The 24,693-nt window shown below is 35.4% G+C and overlaps 5 protein-coding genes across 14 annotated transcripts in view; 4 read left to right on the forward strand and 1 right to left on the reverse strand.

Annotated features, from left to right (window-relative positions):
• Positions 1-5,758, forward strand: part of Sarm (sterile alpha and armadillo motif) — a 90,722-nt gene extending 84,964 nt beyond the window's left edge. For all 9 annotated transcript variants that reach the window (XM_034984389.2, XM_069509583.1, XM_034984388.2 and 6 more), the window contains 6 exons: positions 147-1,468; positions 1,668-1,903; positions 2,012-2,298; positions 2,682-2,848; positions 3,588-3,779; positions 4,128-5,758. In XM_034984389.2, the coding sequence (XP_034840280.2) occupies positions 147-1,468; positions 1,668-1,903; positions 2,012-2,298; positions 2,682-2,848; positions 3,588-3,747 (2,172 nt within the window). In that variant the 3' untranslated portion in view covers positions 3,748-3,779; positions 4,128-5,758. The remainder of the gene's footprint in view (positions 1-146; positions 1,469-1,667; positions 1,904-2,011; positions 2,299-2,681; positions 2,849-3,587; positions 3,780-4,127) is intronic.
• A 3,393-nt stretch (positions 5,759-9,151) lies between these two features.
• On the forward strand, positions 9,152-13,688 carry LOC117996347 (peptidyl-prolyl cis-trans isomerase H). 2 transcript variants are annotated; one of them, XM_034984406.2, is made up of 3 exons: positions 9,152-9,496; positions 12,077-12,253; positions 12,701-13,688. In XM_034984406.2, exons 1-3 carry the CDS (start codon positions 9,413-9,415, stop codon positions 12,992-12,994), a joined length of 555 nt encoding a protein of 184 aa, XP_034840297.1. In that variant the 5' UTR covers positions 9,152-9,412; the 3' UTR covers positions 12,995-13,688. The 2 variants fall into 2 exon arrangements, with proteins under 2 accessions (XP_034840297.1, XP_069364605.1); XM_069508504.1 differs by lacking the exon at positions 9,152-9,496 and adding an exon at positions 11,522-11,890.
• On the forward strand, positions 9,494-11,302 carry LOC138404467 (uncharacterized). The gene has a single exon (XM_069508475.1). It carries the CDS (start codon positions 9,580-9,582, stop codon positions 11,026-11,028), a length of 1,449 nt encoding a protein of 482 aa, XP_069364576.1. The 5' UTR covers positions 9,494-9,579; the 3' UTR covers positions 11,029-11,302.
• A 443-nt stretch (positions 13,689-14,131) lies between the features above and the next one.
• Positions 14,132-16,693, reverse strand: LOC117996345 (coenzyme Q-binding protein COQ10, mitochondrial). The gene is made up of 3 exons (XM_034984404.2): positions 16,385-16,693; positions 16,175-16,300; positions 14,132-15,619 (listed from the first exon to the last, which is right to left on the reverse strand). The coding sequence occupies exons 1-3, from the start codon at positions 16,447-16,449 to the stop codon at positions 15,154-15,156; spliced, it is 657 nt and encodes a 218-aa protein (XP_034840295.1). The 5' UTR covers positions 16,450-16,693; the 3' UTR covers positions 14,132-15,153.
• An 803-nt stretch (positions 16,694-17,496) lies between these two features.
• On the forward strand, positions 17,497-23,385 carry LOC117996341 (uncharacterized). The gene is made up of 6 exons (XM_034984394.2): positions 17,497-17,748; positions 18,326-18,526; positions 19,698-19,885; positions 20,326-21,675; positions 22,453-22,625; positions 22,788-23,385. The coding sequence occupies exons 1-6, from the start codon at positions 17,649-17,651 to the stop codon at positions 23,326-23,328; spliced, it is 2,553 nt and encodes an 850-aa protein (XP_034840285.1). The 5' UTR covers positions 17,497-17,648; the 3' UTR covers positions 23,329-23,385.
• The last annotated feature ends 1,308 nt before the right edge of the window (positions 23,386-24,693 follow it).

Raw genomic sequence — 24,693 nt, forward strand, 5'->3', positions numbered from 1 at the left:
TAGGTTTTTGTTGTTATTAAGTAGGTACATAGTTGTTATTCACTCATTTATCGAACCACCGGAGTTATGTTACATTCATACGTTAACCATTATTTGTTATGACGTAGGTGTGAAAACACTATTCATACCGTATATTTGTGTTTCAGATGAGCCAATTGCTAAACGGTACCGTGAAACCTGGTGATGAGGATCTATCGAATTTAACATTTGAAGATTTAGATAGGTTAGATGCAAATTCAAATCAAAAAGATGTCGAGTTAGCCATACAGAAATATTCATACCGAATGAATGCATTTATAGCAGCTATGAAGAATAACCAAATAGACATGAAAAATGCGTGTATACAATTTAACAAATTAAATGAAATGGTGCGAAGAGCATGGGCGGTTCCAACATACGGACACGAGTTGGGCTACTCCTTATGCAATACGCTACGAACCTCTGGAGGTCTAGATATCTTAATGGCGAATTGCTTGGAAACAAACAATCCTGATTTACAGTTTTGTTCCGCGAAATTGCTTGAGCAATGCCTTACAACCGAAAATAGAGCACACGTTGTAGAAAACGGACTCGAAAAAGTAGTTAATGTCGCTTGTGTATGTACAAAGCACGCAAATTCTGTAGACCACGCAAGGATAGGCACTGGAATATTGGAGCACCTGTTTAAACACAGTGAAGGCACCTGCAGTGATGTAATTAAACTTGGAGGCTTAGATGCAGTTTTATTCGAATGCAGAAAAAATGATATAGAAACTTTGCGACATTGTGCAACAGCGCTAGCTAATCTTTCACTATACGGTGGAGCTGAGAACCAAGAAGCCATGATAAAACGAAAAGTACCAATGTGGCTATTCCCTTTAGCTTTCCATAACGACGATAATATCAAGTACTACGCGTGTTTAGCCATTGCGGTTTTGGTAGCTAATAAGGAAATAGAAGCTGCGGTGCTAAAATCGGGTACATTGGATTTAGTAGAACCGTTTGTTACCTCGCACAACCCGTCCGAATTTGCTCGGTCTAATTTAGCACATGCTCATGGTCAAAGTAAGAACTGGTTGCAACGATTAGTCCCTGTCTTGAGCTCGAAAAGAGAAGAAGCCCGAAATCTGGCAGCATTTCATTTTTGTATGGAGGCTGGGATAAAAAAACAACAAGGTAACACTGAAATCTTCAGAGAAATAGGTGCGATAGAAACCTTGAAAAAAGTAGCTAGTTGCCCAAATGCAGTAGCTTCAAAGTATGCTGCCCAAGCGTTGAGACTCATAGGGGAAGAAGTGCCACACAAACTGTCACAACAGGTTCCGCTTTGGTCCATAGAAGATGTACGAGAATGGGTGAAACAAATTGGATTTTCAGATATTGCGACAAACTTTTACGAAAGTAGAGTAGACGGTGATTTATTATTACAAATAACGGAAGATAATCTCAAAGAAGACATAGGATTACATAATGGAATCAAACGTAAGAGGTATGGTATTTTTAAATTAAAAAAGTCTTTAATATATTGTTAATTGTTGAGTAAACTATTTTAATTTGTGTTCAAATGTAACGACACATGCAGTTAAGATAAAATTTGTCATTAAATAGTCATTAGATATTAATATAACGGTTTTGTGATTATACGTACATATAAGTAATAATAGACCTATTATTATTAATGTTTACAGATTCACAAGGGAACTTCAACAGTTAAAGAAAATGGCGGATTACAGCTCACGGGACACGGGAAGCTTAAATGAGTTTTTACAAAGCATTGGTCCAGAATACACAATTTATACGTATTCAATGCTAAACGCTGGTGTCGACAAAGAATCTATTAGAGGATTAAGTGACGAGCAACTTGAAGTTGAATGCCGGATAGCTAACAGTATACATCGGTTACGGATTCTAAACGCTATAAGAGGTAAGACCAATCGGCTATTAGTCAGAACAGAAATATACATATATTGTTCTCTCATTAATCGCAAATTATGGAGAACTTTACTGCATTATTATTGTATTTTGTTTTCAGTGTACGACAATCTACTCAGCAAAGGCGATGAAAGTTTAGAAAAGAACTTGGATGTATTTGTGAGTTATAGAAGATCGAACGGTTCACAGTTGGCGAGTTTATTAAAAGTGCACCTACAAGTACGAGGCTTCACGGTGTTTATCGACGTGGAGAGATTAGAAGCCGGAAAGTTTGATAATAACCTGCTCAGAAGCATACGGCAAGCGAAACACTTTTTGCTAGTCCTCACGCCAAATGCTTTAGAAAGATGCAAGCACGACAATGAACAAAAAGACTGGGTACATCGGGTGAGTGTCATGGTTTTTAATAAAGATTTTTTAAAATTCAGATACAAGTTAGCCCTTGACTGCAATCTCACCGCTTCGCTTACTGGTGGTAAGTGATGTTGCCGTCTAAGATGGAAGCGAGCTAACATGGAAAGGATATGGCAGTTTTTATTTTTTAATGAAACCCATACCAATTTGGGTAAGGGTACACCCCATAAACCTTCTGAAACCCTAATTTTTCATTATTAATTTGTAAACTGAAAACTTTTCATTATCTCTTCAAAGTATTCGTCTTGATATAAAAAAAATTAATACACTTGAATTTATTCGTTTGGTTACTGAACATGGTTTGAATTTACAAAATAATAAATTCTGACACTAATATTCTGATGACATTCATACAGGAAATAGTGGCAGCCTTGCAATCACAGTGCAATATCGTCCCAATTATCGACAACTTTGAATGGCCGGAGCCAGAGGAATTGCCTGAAGACATGCGCGCCGTGTGCCACTTCAACGGCGTGCGGTGGATCCATGACTACCAAGACGCGTGTGTTGAGAAACTTGAAAGGTACAAAATATTTGAATCGAGTATAATATATACAAACTACTCGATGGTGAATTTCAAAGACGGTAGGCCACTAAGGAATTATTCAGTCTGATGGAATATATAAATAGATTGCCAATAACAAACCGTATTATTAATAGTGATTTTAATGGTTAAAGCCGATGGTAGGCTAGATAACAATTAGCTACTAGAAGTTCGCATTAACAATTCCTTGAGTACTGAATGAAAATACATTGGCAGCAATTGAATCGTGGTCTAGCGGTCAAAAGAGCTCCGGGCGCGATACCCAGGGAGACTCAGGTTCGAATCGCGCCGGTTAAGCAATTTTTGATAATGTATTTTCCTTTGCGCCCGCTTGGGAAATCGATGTTTTTTTTTTTTAATCAGATGCCCTTGACTGCAATCTCACCTGGTGGTAAGTGATGATGCAGTCTAAGGTGATAGCGGGCTAACCTGGAAGGGGTATGGCAGTTTTTAATAAACCCATGCCCCTTTGGTTTCTACACAGCATCGTACCGGAACGCTAAATCGCTTGGCGGCACGGGTTTGCCGGTAGGGTGGTAACCAGCCACGGCCGAAGCCTCCCACCAGACCAGACCAGAAATTATAAAATTCCAAACCCCTGCCAGGAATCGAACCCGGGACCTCCCACTATTAAGACCACAGCGCTCACCACTGCGCCAGGGAGGTCGTCGTGATTTTGTTTATCCAATAGCTAGTAAATGTACAAATTCTGTTCCAGTTTCCTTCGCGGCAAATCAAATTTGGCGAATAGAATGGAAGGTCCGCTGCGCAGCCGAGGCGATGTGCAGACTCCAGGCACGGCGGCCATCGGACGCGGTCCGCCCAACTACCAACGCATGCACTCCAGCGAGAGCAGGGGTAGCGATAAGGCGGATTGACTAGAACCGTTACACACTCTGCCACCTGTCAGGTATGTGCCGAATGTTGAGCCAAGTATGTAGAAAGGCAAGAGATTCAGACCCCAATCGTATGTAGAGCAAACCCCTTCGTCAGGCTGTTCGGTGCAAGTAGCTGTCCTCGCACCTAGTTTCAGTTAGTTGACACTGTACTGTCTCAAGGCTTTGAGTGTGCGATTTTGACTTGTTTCACAATCCAGTCCACGATCTGGATATTATCGCATTATAAACCCAACCAAATTATACTTTAGTGATACGGGTTATTATCTTTAACCGCCGTATTACATTGTACAACTACGCGATTTACGCAATGATTAATTCAACAATATTTGCGATAATTATTTATTTTTATTTATTTTCAGACCCCGGCGAAGTCGGCAGTCCTCAATAGACAAGGCATTAACAAATTCACAAAGTTGTGAACAATTGCCTAGTAGTAGCACTTCTTCGCCTGTCAAAACTTTATACAGTCTTCCTGAAAGACTATCTGAAAGTAGTGATAATTTAGAATGTAAGCAAATTCAACAGACCTCACATAGATGTCCTTCCTGCGACGGTTTAGTGGATTCAAATGAACACACACACCTCTCCTTACCAGCACCTTTAGATGCAACCACACAAACTAAGAGGAAAAAGAATTTTATGGACAGATGTGTAAATAAAGTGAGACTTTGCTGATGCTTGCTAAAAATGTGGTTTGCCACAAAACCTACTTTTTATGTAATAAAGTGCTTGCAGAGTGTGTAAATTATAGACTGAGATGGGCTGTACTTCCACAGACAAAGATACTTGTGATAATTGATGTTACAAGAACTAACTATTTTGTTTATGATTATATTAATCATTTTAATATCTATTATAATAATAATAATGTTATTTATTTCAGGCAAATTGTACCCATATTATTACAGAGGTCAAATATAAAATAAAATAAAAATTAACTAAGGTTCAAGGTTATTTTATATAATTTCACAAAGAACCTATATTGTGATTTACTTCATTTTGCAATCAACTGATGAAATCTAGTCACTTTACTATTCAACATTTGTCAGAGTTTCTAGTGCAATATTACTTAAAAAAATTACACTGGCACCCATCATAATAAGTAATAATTATAATAATATGAAGAATATTTTTGTTTTTTGTAAATAAATTTATGTTTAATTTATATAAGTGAGTTGTGAAAACATTTTAGTTCACACCTGTCAAAACAATTTTTTTTACAAGTTTCATTTGTGTGTGGAGGAGGGCAAGCCTATTGGACTTTTTCTATTTTTAATTGCATATTTAAGTGAATTTTATTTTAAAGTACAAAAGTGTGCACAATCGTGTAAATATATTATCTTGTGTATGCTGTTGTTTAAAATTGTTTGTGATCAAACATATTGGTAAATATATTTTATGTAATCTCAATGAGTGCATGTGAAAGATTTTACAAATATTGTGACAAAGTGATTGCTACCCTACAATGTTTAAAGAACATTGGACATGGTGGCAATAATGGCAATTGGAAATGTCAGTTTGCTATTCATTTTAGTATGGCAAATTGTTATCTTTATGTTTGCTAATGAACTTTTATGTATCTCTCTTCACTCTCTATAGATTTTAAAAATGAATTTATGAATAACTATAGCTATTTTATTTATTCTAGTTTCTTGCCACTAAAGTATTTGTAAAATTTCCTGTGAAATTTAATAATTGCATAATAGATATGTGATAGCTTAGATCTTTTACATAATATAATCAAAAGTTTTAAATTGTTTTTAAATGTTGACATTCACTGTACCTACCTAGTAATTTATTATCTTCAATCACTATCAAATTTGTATTGTAATATATTATGAAGTGCTGTACAAAATTTTACTTTAAAATTTTAGGTTTTTAGTCATTCACATGAGTTAACCATAATTATGATAATTTTACCTTGTCATGATCAATGATTATATTATTTATGTTTAGCCTAACCATAATATAAATGGTAATAAACATGTAATACACCTTTCATTTATTTTACCCTTAGAAGTCCTACATCTTGGAATATTGCACAATGCTGCCTGATTATTGATGTGTATTTTGTATTAAAAAGATATATTTAAAGATTCTGTTACTTCAGAGCATGTGAAACTGCTCGGTAATTTTGTTTGCTGCTATCACAAACATAAATTATCAGCACAAAATTGAGTGAAAAGGTAAGATCCAAACCGATTGAAGTGCATCCACTCACACAGATACACCAGTCAATAGATCAAGAATCAAAATGCTACAAAATAAAATAGTGTTGCTCAAAGTATCTTCTTAACTATAACTTACTTAAGTAGGTATAGTCTGCGATAGGTTGAGAGGGCAATCAGGCTATGAGGCGGGACTTTTAAACGTAACGTTAGATATAAAAAGAGCTAAAGATTTATTGGAGATGGCTGAATTTTGCAATTATGCTTCACAATAATGTTAATAGCGCCATCTATTAATATTATTGTAAAGTTATGTTAAAAATACTGGGCATCAGCCCATTAAAAAGGAATTTCTTTCATTTTTTTATAATTTTATCTAATTTAGGTATTTGTTGTTCAAGTACAGGAAAAAAATTAAATATGTCAGGAACAACCAGGGGCGGACTTTTTGACGACGTGGTTAGGTAGTAAGGTTTATTTAATTATGTAGGTACATAACTAGTAGTAATTATTTGAGCATTTCCACTATATTTATATATTTTACTATGTTATAACATTATTTATATTACAATAATAATATAATAAATAAGTACAGGATATAACTGAAATATGTAATACACAAGTTTCAGTTTCTAATATGTAGCCGTTTTTGACATACATTTATATAGTGTCAAATTCAATCTCCACTTTGGAAGCCCCCCATTTCGTCAACTTTAAGGGAAAAAAAAAAATACATTTTTGTACTCAATTTAAAATCGTCTTAGATGTGTCTCAAACCTATGTAGCATAAGAAAAATATTTTACTTCACATTTACTTCTATGAGAGCCCCCTTGAAATATTTTTATAATTTTTTATGAAATATTCAGCTGAAGGCTATCAGTTTACATATTATTTAAATTTGAAGTAATTTCATTCAGTAATTCATAAGTTATAAGGCTCAGACGACGGACGGACAGACTGAAAAGTGCAAACTCACTCAAGTAGACTGAGACCTCGCTTTTCTCGCTCACATAATAAAAAAAATACTGATATTTAAAACTCTTTATTATCTAGGTACCTAATTCATCTACAAGGCACAATAGGTACATATTATAACTTATTACATCTAATATATTAAATATTTCTTATTGTAATTCATTAAGAACAGTATGTGACAGAAAGTAATGTACATCAGCTTTAGAATGACATTTCTACTTTGTAGAGCGTTGTCTCTGTCACTCATACCTATATGACTTTTGTCTGCCTCAACAACAGAGACAAATGCTCTACAAATCTGCTATCCTTCTAAAGGTTAATGTACATTACTTTCTGCCGCAAACTGTACATAAATATAGTATGGTAATTAAACTTTTTCATAGGTAAGTATTTGTATTGAATAGGTAAATACTTATTAAAATATAAAGAGAAGTTAAGAAAAAATAATTTCAGCAATAACTTACATAATACATAGGTAAGTACATAATGATATTATCAATAATATTATAATCATACTTTTTATCTCGGAAAATCAAAGAGGATTTTAAAAACCTAAATCCAGTCATAGTCGCTGGCTCTAGTACTTGATAAATTGAAATGACACTAGTGTATTTCAACTACAATAATCTAGGTGTTTCAACTCATTACTCAAGATTTTTCTATAAGATTCTAATTTCATTGAGAAAACATTTAAGATCTGGGTCTCATGTTTCTATCTGGAACCCTCATGCAGTACACTAAGCGTGAATTTTTCAGTATTCAACATCTAACTATAACTAATAACTACACATACAACATGATAGATTAAACTTGAATACCTACTACAATATGGAATTTACAAAAAAGGCTGAAGTCTTTTACATTGTAGTGATTTAATTTTTGAGTAGAACGCTGGATACGACAGTCGGCTCAATAAAAATAAATCCGCCTTCCGTCGCGTCGGTCGGGCGACAACAAACTTCCTTTTGAGTAAAACTCTCGAACACAGAAACTTTCAATGTCTGGAGAAATCATCTTGGAATATTAACTTGTATAGAGAATGAACACTCATTGCAACCAATATTCACTTCATTAGAAGAAAGTTCACTTGCCTTCAAATAGTAGACTCCATTACATCTGCACTGATACGTGTAAACACCCTCGGAGGCATCATATACCATTTCTGTTATAGATATAGTATCGTACAACAAAAGCTGATCATTTTCGTAACAGGCCAGCTCCGCGTCATACTGTCTCCGACTTACAGGATCTTTTAAAATGGACCAAGCTTTTTGTAGAAGATAGAATTCCTCCTCGTGTCCATGACCGACTTTATCTGGGTGAAATAACAAAGCTAAACGTTGATAACTTCTTTTCAGCTCCTCGTCTGAAGCTTTTCGATCACTGTGGAGAACTTTATAATAATCGACCGTTTTATTCGTTTCCATTTTTTATTCCATTCTTTATCATAGAGTACATTGTTCTTTTTTTTTTTTTTTTTACGGCCCTGGATAACAGTCCTTTAAGGCCTTAACATATAGAACTATAGTAGATAATCTATGATATAGGATAGTGGTCTGTATCACAGACCAATAACATATAGGATAGTCTGTATTTTTCGGTATTTTCATAATTTTTACTTTTCCTTTTTCACCACAGAATAATAAGTTTTTTGACAGATGCTAACTACCACAGACCACCACGAAGTGGCACCATCTCTGTAGTCTTGCAATCTACAAGTCTTGCAAATCTTGTCAATGAATTGCGCCATTGTCCTAGACTCCAGAGATAATCAAAGCGATAATCTGAGCCGATAATATTATGACCGTAGACTGAGTAAAAAATCTAGACAAAAGAACGTTTGCTTTCCCATTCACACTAAAAAGAGAGCACAGATTATTTTTGTCCCTTATCGTGTAAGCGGTTTTTTTCAAGGACTACAATTTTAGTTGCAAAACAAATTTTGAGAATTCGTGGCGTCATTGTATTTCTCATTAGTTATTCACTTGTTTTCACATAAAAAACGTTGAATACAAATATTGTTGATTGTTTAAATACAATAATATTGATTACTAAACAAATGGTACAATGTCGTGTTATTCATCATTACGTCGTGCTATCGCTATCTTAGACGCAGCTTTACACAGTACTTCAGTCTAGCTTTTTTACTCAGTCTACGATTATGACCAAAGACCATGACCCTGCATTGCGCACGGCCTACCTCTATTCTCTATGCCCTTAATAGACAAAAGCTAGAACCCAGAGCCGTAAAACCAGTTGAAAAAAGTTTAAAACAATAATCAGTAATCAGGGATTTTAGGTTATAAAAAGTACAATTTTTTACAATAAAAACTTAAAATAGACTGAATGTACATAGCCTCATCGTTTTTCCCCAATTTCCAAAATAAAAATAACAGTATTGAGTGATAATTTGTTGTATTGACAACATAGATCGCAGCCGGAACACATACCTACAACTTAAATATTTATTGATATTTGAATAAAATTTATATCAATAACGATGCCAACATGGAATCAGATTCAGTCACAGTTACGAAACCCAAATAACCCAGTTGTTTTCTTCGATATAACCGTCGGAACAACGGTAAATATTAACATACCTGCCTAACTAATGTCTGCCTATTGATTTATAGTCGTGCTAAATTTTTTATATGATTTACCAATACCATGGCTTCCCCAAAGCCTGAGCTTTCGTTGCCATGTTCTTCTGAATCATCAGTTCAAGACACTTGTTGCTGGACCATGGCTTCCCCAAAACCTGAACCCTTGTCACCATGTTCTTCTGAATCAGCCGTTCAAGACAATAGCTACTGTACCATAGCTTCCCCAAAGCCCGAACCCTCGTCATCTTGTTCTTCTGAATCATCGCTTCAAGACCCTAATATCTGTACTATGGCAGCTCTAAACCATGAGGCCTCATATTCTGCAGCAACACAAACTCAAGATTCTAGTTTTGTTGATATATTAAATATGCCAAAAATAGAGCCAGTTGTACCTACTGATTCCAGTTTGTCTTCAAAAATAATATCAATGTCCCACAGCAAGGATCCACTTGTCCCGGAAATTTCTAAAGCTACATATTACACTGATACTATTCTGTTGGATATGTCAGTAACACCATCATTTGGTGACATAAAGACACCTAAAGACACCAAAAACAGATTAAAAACAGAGGAGATCTTGTCCCAATGGAATTTTAGGAAACTATTTTCTCAACTAGGAACACAATATCAGTGTGTGCAGTTTGCTGCAGAAAGGGGGCTCATACTTAAGGAAAAAATATGTCAAAAACATAGAAAGCCCATGACATTGCAAAACCAAGGACAACTTGGTACATTCAATTGTCGTAAAAGTACTTGCCGTTACAAACAGGCTAGCATAAGCAGAGCTAGAGGCACTTTTTTTGAAAATGCACACCTAGATATTGTTGTTATATTTCAGTTGATGTATTTATTCAGCCATGGCTATAGTTATGAACAAGCAATATGGGAAACTGCATCTGTAGAAAGAGGTACTACACTTTCACCACCAACGGTCAGTCATTGGTATAATTCCTGTAGAGAAGCAATAATTACTTACGAAATGACACATCAAACTGCTAAAGGCAAAATTGGAGGTCTTCATAAAGTAGTACACATTGACCATTCAAAATTTGGCAGAAGAACACATAAAAAGGGAAAGAAAATTGAAGGTCAGTGGGTAATTGGCATGTCAGAGCTTGGGTCAGATGAATTAAGGCTAGATGTGTGCCCTGGAAACGAGATATGCATAGAAAATTTGGTGCCACTTATAAAAAAACATATTGAGGAGGGTTCGATCATTCAGGCAAATTATTTAAGACCTTATTCTTGTCTCTCCGAACATGGTTACTTATTTAGAAAAACAAATGACAGCAATGGATGTAGTGAACAGATTGATATAAATCCAGAAAAGATGGATTGTGGTATTAAATTAGAGGACCAGTGGGCTCGTCTTGGAAAAGCTTACAAACGGAACCCATATGTAAAAAACTTTGCTGATTGGTTAGTTGAATATACATGGAGATATAAAATAAAAACCCAGCACAAGGACCCCTTCGAAGAACTGCTAAATGCAGTAAAGTTTGTTTACAGTTAATAAATAATTAATCAGTATGTTCTTGTAAAAAGAATAATTTATCTTTTCTAGTTGAACAAAAAGACTGTTTTCTGTATAAATATTTTGTTTGGTAACAGAGTTAAATTCAGGAGGAATCCAGGACACCAAACAAAAAGTGAATTAGAATGAGATTGATATCTCATTTTTATTAGTGATTGATTTTATTATTCTTCTAAATTCCAATTTCATCCAGACATTTGATTATTAAACTTTGTTATAAACACTTCATATTTTATTAAAAATCCAATAAGTAGTGTGCCATTTTTAATTTTATTTATAGACTAGCAATTAGCTGCATTCAGACCTGTGGCCCTACCGCGGTTGTTTGACAGCTACAATGTCACGATCGCAATCATCTCTGATTGGTTAATGCTCGCTCACTATTGGCCACAATGCATTGTTGCAACAAGAATCGCACATATTCAGCCAATCAGAACAATTGAGATTGTAATAATGATTGATGCAGGTTTTAGACAATCGCCCTACTGGTGGAAAGTGATGATGCAGCTTAAGATGGAGCGCGCTTGCCCAGAAAATGCCTATTCACTCTTGACTTGAAGGCACCCATATTATAATTGGAAGGGGAAAACTGATGCTGGAAAGGTGTTCCAAATCTTAGCGGTTCGATTTAGAAATGAGGAAGCAAATCACTTCGTGCGTATTCATGGAATTTCGACTACGTACGGGTGCAGACCTTGGCGATGCCTTCCCTTCCGGTACAATAAAGAGAGAAAGGATGAATCAACTACTGTAGATAACCTCTCATTCTCTAAGAATATACTTTAAATATAGCTGACACGGCTGACAAGGTTCAATGGGCTTCAATGCTTGTAAATCTATGGTAATAACTATGAGCATTCAAAATTATAAAAAAAAATTGTTTTTATTCAGTTAAACTTTTAGAAGTACAACTTTTATAAGTATACATTATGTATGTGATAGGTAAATTTTTGTTGTTTTTAATTGTGCCATACATACAATGTACCTATATGATTTTCAACATTTTTGAAATATTTTATAATTTCAGGAAATAGGACGAATGATATTTGAGCTGTTTGCCGATGTGGTGCCAAAGACGAGTGAAAATTTCCGGGAATTTTGCACTGGTGAATATAGGAGAGATGGTGTGCCTCTGGGTTACAAAGGAGCTACCTTTCACAGAGTTATAAAAGATTTTATGATACAAGGTGGAGATTTTGTTAATGTAAGAATTCAATATTATATTTTTTTATTTCAACTCTCTTTTTTTCAATGAAAATATTACAATAAAACTTTAAGCTAGCCTTATCTTTGTACTATACAAATCATGCCTGCGTGGAATGGTGCCAAGAATACCTACTGGCTGCATTTCCGCGCTGGACAGCCAGGCTGATCTGTTGCACAAAAACTGAGCCAGCCCTTGTCACCAGATGGGGCTATTAATCACGTTGAAATGTCTTGTAATTTTTTTTAGCACTAAGATTGAGTCTTAGGCCCCAGGGTCTCCACGGCAAACGGAACAAAAATTGGTTACAGCTACAGCCCTCTTACAGAGAGGTGGACGGACGGACATCGGAGGCTTAGTAAAATGGCACTCTTCTGCTAGGGAGCCCTAAAAATAGATGATGCAGTTTGAATATATCAAGTGAAGTGAAATATATTTTTTTTACAGGGAGATGGCACCGGCGTCATGAGTATTTATGGAGGTAGTACTTTTGCAGATGAGAACTTTGCACTGAAACATGATTCGCCTGGTCTCCTATCCATGGCCAACAGTGGCAAGGACACGAACGGCTGTCAATTTTTCATCACTTGCGCCAAGTGTAATTTCCTCGACAACAAGCACGTGGTTTTCGGCAGAGTTATCGATGGTTTGTTAGTAATGAGGAAAATAGAAAATGTACCTACAGGACCAAATAATAAACCCAAAATACCAGTGACAATTTCACAGTGTGGACAAATGTAATGGTGAATTAGACAGTTGTAACTCATTCAAAAGCAGTAATGGCGGCTGGTAGTGAAGCTTCGCGCTTCACTACGTCGGCTCCTGCGTAAATTTTATCGTTTGAGAGATATATATATATATATATATATATATATATATATATATATATATGAGTTAATGCAATAGACAGAGGGCTGTTTGTTTAAATTATAGCCAAGCGCGCTCCAAACTAGACCTCACAATTGCTTCTCTAAGCATGATTATCGTGAAGCGCAAGCCTAACTTGCAATTTAAAAAAAATACGCACTGTGCTGTGCGAACTGAATTGCACTTTATTGCGTTGTAACAAGAGTCGCTATTTATTTAAACATCTGCAAACTGAGACTTCCACCCTTGAAGCCTAACATCCAACAAAAGAAGGAATAGTGACATGTTCAATATAATGTTATATGAAAGAATATTTAATAGTACTTCCGTCTTCTAGGTATAGAACTTAGAAGGCTCACTCTGCAAAGACATTCAAATAAATGGACTTTATTACGACGCAATAAAGTGCAATTCAGCTTGCACATTACCAGTATAAAATTTCACAAGCACCTCTTTCTATTGCAGAAACTTTTTTCTTTTATCTCTCTCTTATAAGACAGAATTATTATAGATATAAGTTGTGTTTATTACAATGATTAGTAAATAAATTGATTTTCACATGACGCTAGTTAATAGTATCTCTTTCTCCACCAGTAAAGAGTAATCACGATTTCCAAAAAAAAATCGTTTTTGAGAAAATCGCAAACATACATGCATACAATGGGTTGAATACAGAACCTATTATTGAAATTGGTTAGTAGATAGTAGTAAAAACTTAAACATAAATAGATGAAGAATTATCAAAAATGTTGATCACCATAACTGATGATTGGTACAAATTACTTGGATGGGGAATAAGTAACCCATCCATTTACTGACTTGAGTCAAAATTCCAGCAACCTGCGATTGGCAACATAAAAATATTTTTGCAACTAGACTAGGCAGATTTCCTAACTAACCCTGCAAGTTATGACTAAGAATATTTTAAAATTCCTATTTTTAAAAAAAATCTTAATACTTTGTGGTGCCACTAAAACAAGGTAGGTTTAAAAATTAAAATATGCTTCATGATAAAGTAAAATAAACATTATTTTATTAAGTATTGAAAAAAAATTGCAATAAATACCTATGTAGTTTATGACATTTACAATTTTGCTCATACTAGCCTATGATACTAGCACAGCCTCCTCTGATCTTTTCAGCTTGACTGAAACCTATCTCTCTTTTATTTTAAGCTAACCTCTATAATAATAAAATTAATAGGTATCATGTTTACATCTTTGATGTAGTTATAAGATAAATATAGTCTTTATATATTTTTTGCACCATTTGGCATTCTGTAATGTATAATCTAACATATACAGGGTGTCCCAAGAAGTGTCAAGCGGTTGTCCAGAGGTAGAACAACACTAGGGCTACCTGAATCACCCCCATGTATGTTCCGCGATTTTTAGTAGTTTAGGAGATATGAATTTTTTAATGATTTTTTCATAATTTTCATCCATCAGTGGTTTTTATTTTTACAATAATTTTGAACTTTCGATAAAAAAAATTGTCATGTTCCATAATGCCTAGGTAAACCGTAATTTTTTAAACAATAGTTGAGTTTATGGTTACTAATTACCACGAAATAAAATGTCCAAAAACGTTTTACAGAAAGAGAAAAAAAATAAAAACCACTGATGGATGAAAATTATGAAAAAATCATTAAAAAATTTATATCTCCTAAACTACTAAAAATCGCGGAACATACATGGGGGTAATTCAGGTAGCCCTAGTGTTGTTCTACCTCTGGACAACCGCTTGACACTACTTCTTGGGACACCCTGTACATTTGAGTGGTACAGTATTCTTGAATGTATGTACTAGTAGTTACTAGTTGTGAATCCATTATTCATTAATCCATATTTCGTCTTCATGTTCTGTTATTTTTTTTACAGCTTTTCAATATTTCATACCATTCCATCTTCACTTATTTCTCTCCTATTTGATACTCTTATAGTCAATTACATATATTCTGTCTGCTTAGTTTTATAAATAAATAAATAATAATAGTATATAGTTGCTAATTAATAATTACCTAATACTATTTGTCAACTTTTTATCACATTACCATTTTGAAGCAGATTTCTAGGAGGCATTGAAGCTGGCCCATACCTTTCGCCTGCTTCTTGTATGAATGCTCCTTCCATTTGTCTTGCAACTTGGTCAAAAAATAAATTTGATAAATGAGAATGAAAGGTGGAGCGAAATTCGAAAGCTATTTGAAAGTCAACAACACAGGACTGATGTTCCCTCTTCAGGCCAGAGCTGAATCTCCATAGAGTCAGTAGATAATGGAAGAGTCTGCCATCTCTACATTCTGCTTTTACTAAGTAGGGTTTCACTAAAGACACATTGGATGTGTAGCTTTCATTGATTGGTGGAAAACCAACAATCAGGTCTGCCTTGAGGTTGCTAGGTGTTTTTGTTCGAACAATAGATTGCTTGCACCAAGGAACAAACTTGTGATAGTTCTCCACATCTGAGACTACTTCATACATTTGCTCCATTGTGTAACTGAAACAATGATGGAATTAAAGATTGTAATTAATCTTAAATTAACACACTATTTAAAAAGATTTATAACATATCAGATAAAAAGTCCACAGATTAACTTATTTTTTTTGACTGAAAATATTCTACACTAATTTTTCAAGATTTCAAAAATTCTTTCACCATTAGAAAGCTACATTATTCCTGAGTGACAGAGAGTTGCTTGTCGAGAGTGACCTATGCAAAACCGGGGCAGGTAGCTAGTCTTAAATATGCCTAATTTAGAGTAGCACATAATTGATTCTAGTTATTGTCCTTTGCAACTGACAAATATTAGAGATCAAATGTTATTCACTCTAGTGCCTAACAGAACTTGATACAAATTAGTAATTTTTAAGTTAATTGTAATGCAAAGTAATGTTAAACATTTCTGCAGGGACATCTTGAAAAGCATAGCACTATTTTAGACCTGTCATGCTGTCAATTTAGAGATTGTATACAACAACCAAATTAGCATTTCCTAGGTACTATACACTAAGTCTACAAAATTTGTATGGCCTTAACAACATCTGGACTTACCCAACTAATTGTCTTCCACAATATTCTCTTTTTCGACTAGAATTAGAGAAGTTGAAGAAAGTGCGTCGTTGTTGGTGTAAAGGGTGACATTGGCAGAGAGCATTATTTACGTAATGACCCTGAAATCTAAAATCACAATATTGATATTCATTATAGGAATAATCATAGTTATCAAGGATTGAGCAATAATTATTATACTATAATAATTACTTTGAAATCGTAGATACGTGCAACAACGCTCGATATCCAAAAGAATAACTTTTAGATGAAATCATTTCCCTAAAGATTTAAACCATCCCTGTTTCAAAAAGAAAACATTTTGTTCTGGCTTTGTAAACCAGAATTGATTTATATATTAAATTTTACATAATGAATCCATAAATTCTCACTAATAAATTCTATCCACGAACACAGGTAATTAACAAATTAATTATAAATATATGCAGTGCCACGAGCAAAAACAAATGAAAATATATGATGAAAAATTCCAATTTCCATTTCCATCTCAAAAATTGATGTGTCAAAAAATGCCAATGTCAACGCAACATGCTTTTTAAAACTGTTTTACGGCTCTGGAACGCAACATGCGTTGACCTTATAGGCCCCACCATGCCCCACACACGGTCAAGCATGTTTGTCATACGTTCTGTGACGTTTTGTTTGATCAAGGTCATCAAACACAAGAGCACGGTGTAAAAACCCACATACCTAATTTTGGTGTACCTATTGCACTTCCACTGTTTTTTCTGTTCCGTGTAAAAACCATATGATTCAAACTTTGAATCTTCAAACAGCCCAGGCTTGTCAAACAAGGCGTCACTTTCGACGCAGAATTCAGAAAGGGTACTGCAGTGTATTACTTTACTCTATGGGGTACTGCAGTGCGCTGAGCATAGGCGCTGGGCATAGAGTAAAGTACCTAATGCGCTGGGTGATGAGCGCCACGGACAAAGGATTTCTTGCATTAACTTTAGCAATGTGTTTAAAAAAAAGGAGAACTTAGGCACGAGAATGGTTAATACAGCGAGATATTATATTCACACATGAAAATTTACTATTTACTGAAATAACATTTATTTGATAAACACACCGTCACTCAAATTTGCCAAACACTAGTCTGGACAAGCACTTAGTTTGTTTGACAAACACGTGAAAAACTACCGCAGACGATCAACTAATTTGTCAAACACGTAAAATTTGACAAACATGCTTGACCGTGTGCCTATAAGTTTTAAAGCCCGTCGAAAAAACTGTATCTATGGATGCTAGAACCCAGAGAGCTATAAAGTGGTCTCTAATAAAAAAATTGTCTATGGGTTACGACTTGAATGTGACAGGTGACTTGAATCGTCTCGGAATCGAACTTTATACACGTGTTTATTTTAATTTTTAATAATTATCTTCTTAATTTTTAAGTGATCCAAATAAATAATATTATAGGTACAATACATCTGAACATAATATATCCATTTAAATGGGGCGCAAAGCAAAATTCGATGAAACAAAAAAGGTTAAAAAAGGGCCTGGAAGGAAGGCACGAAAACAGGGTGATCCAGTGTTTAAAAAAGGCCTCAGTAAGTGTTCATTAAGCGATATATGTAATTCATTTAGTTTCTGTTGTTAAATTATCTAATCGCCTACAGTTTAGTCATTGATTGGTGTGCTTTAGTGTGACCGGTATAACCTATCCATTTCATCACAACATAACCCGTTTCTTACAAACTGATAATTCCACATGCGTTTATGGAGTTGCTCATTTAGATTATTTTATTGCCGTTTGCTAGTATTTTGTCATCAACCCTAGAGTCCAGATGCTTAGACGACTTACTTGAAGCTTCCTAGAGTGCCTAATTTTAATTTTGTATTAACTTCTATGTTGCTGTTGTGGCATTTTCTGCATTCGTAATGCAAAAACCAATGAGGTACCATTATAAAGTAGTGATGTCCCGCAAAAAGTTCAACATTATTTATGTCACTACAACTGTGATTACATTTTTATAAGCATTTTCGTATTCAGCTAGGTATTTGTACTACATAGTTTATTGGAATTAATAATTTGCTCCACAGACTGCAGTGTCAGGTCTATTACACTCAGACACGCTAGTAGGAAATAATAATAAAATCAGGAGTTAATGGTTAGAATGTTTTCAGTTGATGACAATAAAGAGGAGAAACATTTAAGCCACAGACAAAAGCAGAGAGTAGCTCGAAGAGTTAAAAAGAAGAAGGAAATTGTAGAAAAAAGAAAACTCCTAAAGCAGGCAAAGAAGAATGTTGCTAAAGAACAAGAAAAAGAGGTAAAAGGAGTTGAAGAAGATTCTGAGGAAGTTTCTGATGATGAGATTGCTAAAGGTATGGTTTTAATTTATTTTGTTGAAATAACATGGAATCCATATTTTTAATTTATTTCATGAAATAAAATGAAATCTGTTTTAATTGAAAATTATAGTAGTAATTTCAGGCTAGATTAGAAGCCTTTAAGTGTTTATTTATTTTCCTTAATTTAAGTTCAAAACCAAATCCATACTTCAATAATATTATAGATGTAAAAGTGTGCCTAGCATTTACTGATTTTGATGATATTTGGTACAGTGTTAGCTTGCCTTCCTGAGAAGGGCATAGCCTTCTTTTAGTGTTGGAAAATCAATGAGTTCCCGCAGGATTAAAAAAATCTAAATATACATGGATGAAGTTGCAGGTATCATCTATTTATTACAGAGATAGCTCGCATCCTAGAGATGCAACTAGACTATTTTTATCCTGGCCAATAAGAGTTCCCACAGAATTATTTAAAAACCTAATGAGGAAGTTTCAGGGTGAACTAAAAACGAAAAAAAATACCTATATCTATGACTAGCTTATGCTCGCGACTTCGTCCGCGTGGACTACAAAATTTCAAATCCCTATTTCACCCTCTTAGGAGTTGAATTTTCAAAAATCCTTTCTTAGCGGATGCCTACGTCATAATAGCTATCTGCATACCAAATTTCAGCCTGATCCGTCCAGTAGTTTGAGCTGTGCGTTGATAGATCAGTCAGTCAGTCACCTTTTCCTTTTATATATATAGAAGATTGATATGATTTAGCCAGAATGTCAGCATTTTTGTTGCCAACTATTCCAGCATGCTCTGGCACCTAGCGTAGAACCACCCGGTATTGGGCCAGGGTTTCTCTGCAGTTTTCAACCAGTCTTGAGTTAACAACCTCAGAGGACAGAGCTGTCTGGCTGTCTGTATATTTTATTGACGTTGTTGTTTTGCGGGATGTTTTACGCACAAATTATTATAGCGTATACCTTCGCTAATTTTTTTTTCGTTTGGGTGCAGTAAACAGCGCCATCTATGAAAATTTTATGGAATGTTCGCCCTGAAACTTCCTCATTCCATACATACAATGTGGCAGACATCATTGGAATAAGTCCATCAACTATTGGAAAATAAAGTAATCATACTGTTACTGTATAAAGCCACTGTGAGAGGTACAGATCCAAAATTCTAAAGATTTGCCGTGTTTACACTTTACAGGCTTTACAGATGACAACAAAGAATGGTTGACGCCAAAACAAAAAGGTAAAAACAAACCTAAGGAGTCCGATAGTGACAGTGGCCAAGGTGATGGTTCTGATGAAGAGCAGGAGGATGAATCAGATGAGGAGCAGGACTCAGATGCTGCTGACAAACCTCAAACAAAATCAGCCAAAGAACAGTATAAGGTAGGTATTTCTTATTTAACACAACATTCAATAAAGCTTATTTCATAAAATCATCAGTCCTGGTTGTTATTAATTTTTACTTACATACAAATTAAATGTAAAGCTTGATGTACACAACAACTGATATTGGACACAAATGTCAACCAAATACCATATCTGTGGAATGAAGTTAATATAGCGTTTTCTCTACCTAATCCCATACAAAAACAGAGAGAGCGCTATACTCACTTCATTCCGTGGATAAGTTAGTACAGTGTACTCTCTGTTACGTACCCATACAAATGATAGAGCCAAACAGGATAGGGTATAGTGATAGGTGCAGGACAAGCAGTTTTGAGCCATGGCAGTGATGGACTAAGTACAGAAATCAGTAGCGTTTAATGTACCCAAATGGGTGCTCAGTTGTTCAGTGTTGGTATTAAAATGAGTTTTATTTTAAGGTTGGAAAACTTGATGACTTATTTGAAGACTCGGACAATGCCGAACAATCAGAAGATGAACAAACAAGTAAAATGACCTATGAGTCAGATCCCAGTGAAGACGATGACGACGACAAAGAAAGTGAAGAAGATGACAAGTTACCCATTGAGAAGGCCAATGTCAAATTAAAAAGGAAACAAAAACTGGACCAAAAGCTAGCAGATGACGAGTTACAACTTAATATAGCTAAACAGGATGTGTTTGCATTTCCTACTGAAGAGGAATTGCAGAATCCTACAAGTTTACAAGACATACATCAAAGGATCAAGGATATAGTGACTGTATTAAGTGATTTTAGCAGACTAAAGGAAGAAGGCAGATCTCGTTGTGAATACACAGATTTGCTTCTCAAAGACTTGTGTATGTACTACAGCTATAATGAATTTCTTATGGAAGTCCTTATGCAAATATTCCCCGTTCAGGAGCTAGTAGAATTTCTTGAAGCTAGTGAAGTGGCCAGACCATTGACTATAAGAACTAATAGCCTTAAGACCAGGAGAAGAGATTTGGCTCAGGCACTTATAAATAGAGGGGTCAATTTGGATCCCGTCGGCAAGTGGAGTAAAGTAGGACTCGTTATCTATACTTCTACAGTACCAGTTGGTGCTACACCTGAATATTTAGCTGGCCATTATATATTACAAGGTGCATCTAGTTTTTTACCTGTCATGGCTCTAGCTCCTCAGGAAAATGAAAGGATTCTAGATATGTGTGCCGCACCTGGTGGTAAAGCATCACATATAGCTGCCATAATGAAAAACACTGGTGCATTATTCGCCAATGACGCAAATAAGGAAAGAACGAAAGCCATCGTTGGCAACTTCCATAGACTGGGCGTTGTGAATGCGATTATTTGTAACTATGACGGAAGACAGTTTCCAGATGTAATCAAAGGCTTTGACAGGGTATTACTTGATGCACCGTGTACAGGCACGGGTGTTATAGCTAAAGATCCCAGCGTTAAAACAACAAAGGATCAAAAAGATATACAAAGATGTTTCAATCTACAAAGACAACTTCTGTTGGCTGCTATAGATTGTTGTAATGCAAAGTCAAGCACTGGAGGTTATATAGTATATTCAACTTGCTCTATTTTGCCTGAAGAAAACGAATGGGTTGTAAACTATGCGTTGAAAAGAAGGAATGTTAAACTGGTGCCGACTGGTCTGGACTTTGGAACAGAAGGTTTTATGAAGTACAGGCATCATAGGTTTCATCCATCGTTAAAACTAACCAGGCGATTTTATCCTCATACTCATAATATGGATGGATTCTTTGTAGCAAAACTGAAGAAGTTTTCAAATGTTATTGTAAGTATCATTAAATTTTGCCAATGTTAGTCAATCAAATATATTTTATTAGTTATTTACCGTGACTTCATGTAATGTATAAAGCCAGCTACTTACTTATTAGAGAGCTGCAACTGTATCTGTACAGAATACAGATGCAGTAACAAAATTCTCGAACAAAAGTGTACGAAATGTCCACACTCGTGGTAACCGTAACATTGCGCTAGCCACTTTCACACTGCGCTACACACTGTCCTTTGATTTGCGGCAAGAACCAACAATCGTCGGTTCGCTGCGAGCGTAGCAGGCTCACTAGTCACAAAGCTGTGAAAATGTAACAAACACACAGGAAAATAAATTTTCTCTTTTAAAATACTAGTTTAGATACGAGTTAATAATAAATCAAATCAAATGGTTTGTTCAAAATAGGTAATAAGTTACACTTTTTGAAAGTCTGTTGGTGCATTTGTAAGATATAGTGGTGAGAAGATACTTGGGTTCCAAACGCGCCCAGGTCTGAGAAAAGGGATGATGACTACCTAGTCAAATCAGCGACTTTTTATCAAACTTCAAAACGCTTGCTTAGTAGGGAGCTTGTATGAAATACACAGATGTGACGTCATGAACGTTTGACGTAATTTTACGTAGTTTTTTAGTTATATTTATAATTTAAATGATCAAAATGGTTAGCAAACTTTTGTAACAGCAGACGTGGATTTTATGAAATCGAAAACCCTCTATTCTTAAATAATTTATTTTTGACATAGTCATCATCCCAATTACTTTATTTCTTGATAGCCTGAACCAGTTAAAGACGACGACGAAAACGAAGCAGAGAAGGAAGCTAATGAGATAAAACAAAATGGCGATGCGACGACGGAGGAACAATCAAAGCTGTCAAACAGTCCTGTCAAAAGACCCGCAGAAACCAATGAAGTGGAGCCTCAGAATAAAAAGAATAAACCTAATAGGTGAGATCTTATTTTTCAAAAGTATTCTAAATGTCCCTACGCATTTAAACTGTGCTGCGCATATACGGCCGCGTACTGTACCTTTGTTTCATTATCCGATTATTTATAGTCTGATTTGTATTCCAGTTCTATTTTTTTAATTAAAAATTATTTTTATTGCAGCACCGAAACTGTAAATAAGGATTCAAGTCAAAATGTAAAGAAACCCAAGAAGAAACGTAACAAGAAGAATAAAAATAAATCCGCTGAGAACTTGCAAAGTAAAAGTAATGAAATTAAGACTAAACAAAATCAGACTGGCAAAAATAAAACCGTGGGTGTAAAAACTACCCAGAAACAGCAGGTTAAAAAAAAAAAAACACGTTCAAACACAAGAAATAATATGGCAATTCCTCCTTTAGTAAAAGTAGATCCGATTAATTCTAACGGCGCTAACAATGATACAAGTGATAGCAATCCCAAGAAAAAGCAGAATAAAAATAAAAATAAAAGTAAGCAAACTACACCAATCACAACCAATAAATTGGTGAATAAAAGTGAAGAAAAAATTACAGACAAAACCCAGATTGCAGCGGCAAAAAAGCTAAAGAATAAAATGAAGAAGCAACAGAAGAAAGTCGGTAAGTTAAACGCCAAGAAGACAGACAAACAGAATGTCAACGACAAAACCAAGACGTTTAAGAAAAATAAGATGAAATCATGATTTGTATAGTAATATTATGATGTAATAATATATGACATGTTTTCTATTTTAATCATTTTCGTTTGTTTTTTTTTTGGTCCTTTTTATTTATGTTTTTTAAATCAAGCGTGCGTAAAAAGTAGCCTATGTCACTCTCCAGGTATTTAGCTATTACCTATGCAAAAAATCACGTCGCACCGCGTTGCTCCGTTTCGACGTGATTGAAAGACATACCAATAAACCAACAAACACTTTCTCATTTATAATATCAAATATGGGTAGCCCATCCCTAACATTTAGTTACGCGAGTACGCTTACTGCTGCTGCCAGCGCCATAATGACGAAAATCAAGGAACAGGTCGGCAATCGCAGGTCCAGCGTACTTGTGAGGTCAGTGGTCTCTGTACATAAATTTTGAGAAAGAACTTATATTTGCTCTACGAACGGAAAAGGCAACGACATAATGTGGTATCATCATCATCATCAACCAATCGCCGGCTCACTAACGAGCACAGGTTTCTCAGAATGAGAAGGGTTTAGCTATAGTCTACCACACTGGCTAAGTGCGGATTGGCAGATTTCACACACCAAAGGTATTTAACCAACATTATGGGGAGAACTCTCAGGCATGCCGGTTTCCTCACGATGCTTTCCTTCACTGTTAAAACAACATATGCTTAAAACGCACAACTCCGAAAAGTTTGAGATGCAGGCACGCATCTGACCTCCGAGTTCCGACCCCCGAATAGGAGACCGACGTCTTAACCACTAGGCCATCACCGCTCTTTCGCTGGTATACAGTTTGTGTACAAAAATATTAAAATGATATCACAAAATGTTTTGAAACTTGAGCATAAGATTGATAAATACTTCAATAATTCTTGGGTCCTGGCTGTAGAGGTGTTTTGATGATGGATCAGTTTTACCTGTAGGTATCAACTGTCTGATTTCAGCGAAGTTACAATAATGTTATGTACTCGTACCATATTCATAATCATCATCATCAACTCATCGCCGGCCCGCACTCTCCGATTTATACAGAACTGTCTGGCATGCAGGCTCACATATTTGCTCTCACGACAAGTTCAGATTGCAATCTGGGTATGAGGTGAGGGGACGTCGCGCACACCCGCACGCCACCCGCGCTCGCCCACAGCGGGTTAGTGAGGGTGTGCGTTCCTTCACCGATTGCCATCTCGACCTATCGCGTACTATACCTATCGGCTACGGGCTAGCTACCGCCTCTACTGCTAGAACATATTATTGACGTTCCGGCTACGATTCCGCGTAGCAGTACAATAATAATAATTGTTGTAGTTACTCGATTTACCTAAGTTTTTGTAGTAAGTGCGTCAGATTACTTTATCTTTTCTATAATTTAATAAA

The sequence above is a fragment of the Maniola hyperantus genome, chromosome 3 (genome assembly GCF_902806685.2).
Source record: "Maniola hyperantus chromosome 3, iAphHyp1.2, whole genome shotgun sequence".
In the NCBI taxonomy this organism is placed as follows: Eukaryota; Metazoa; Arthropoda; class Insecta; order Lepidoptera; family Nymphalidae; genus Maniola; species Maniola hyperantus.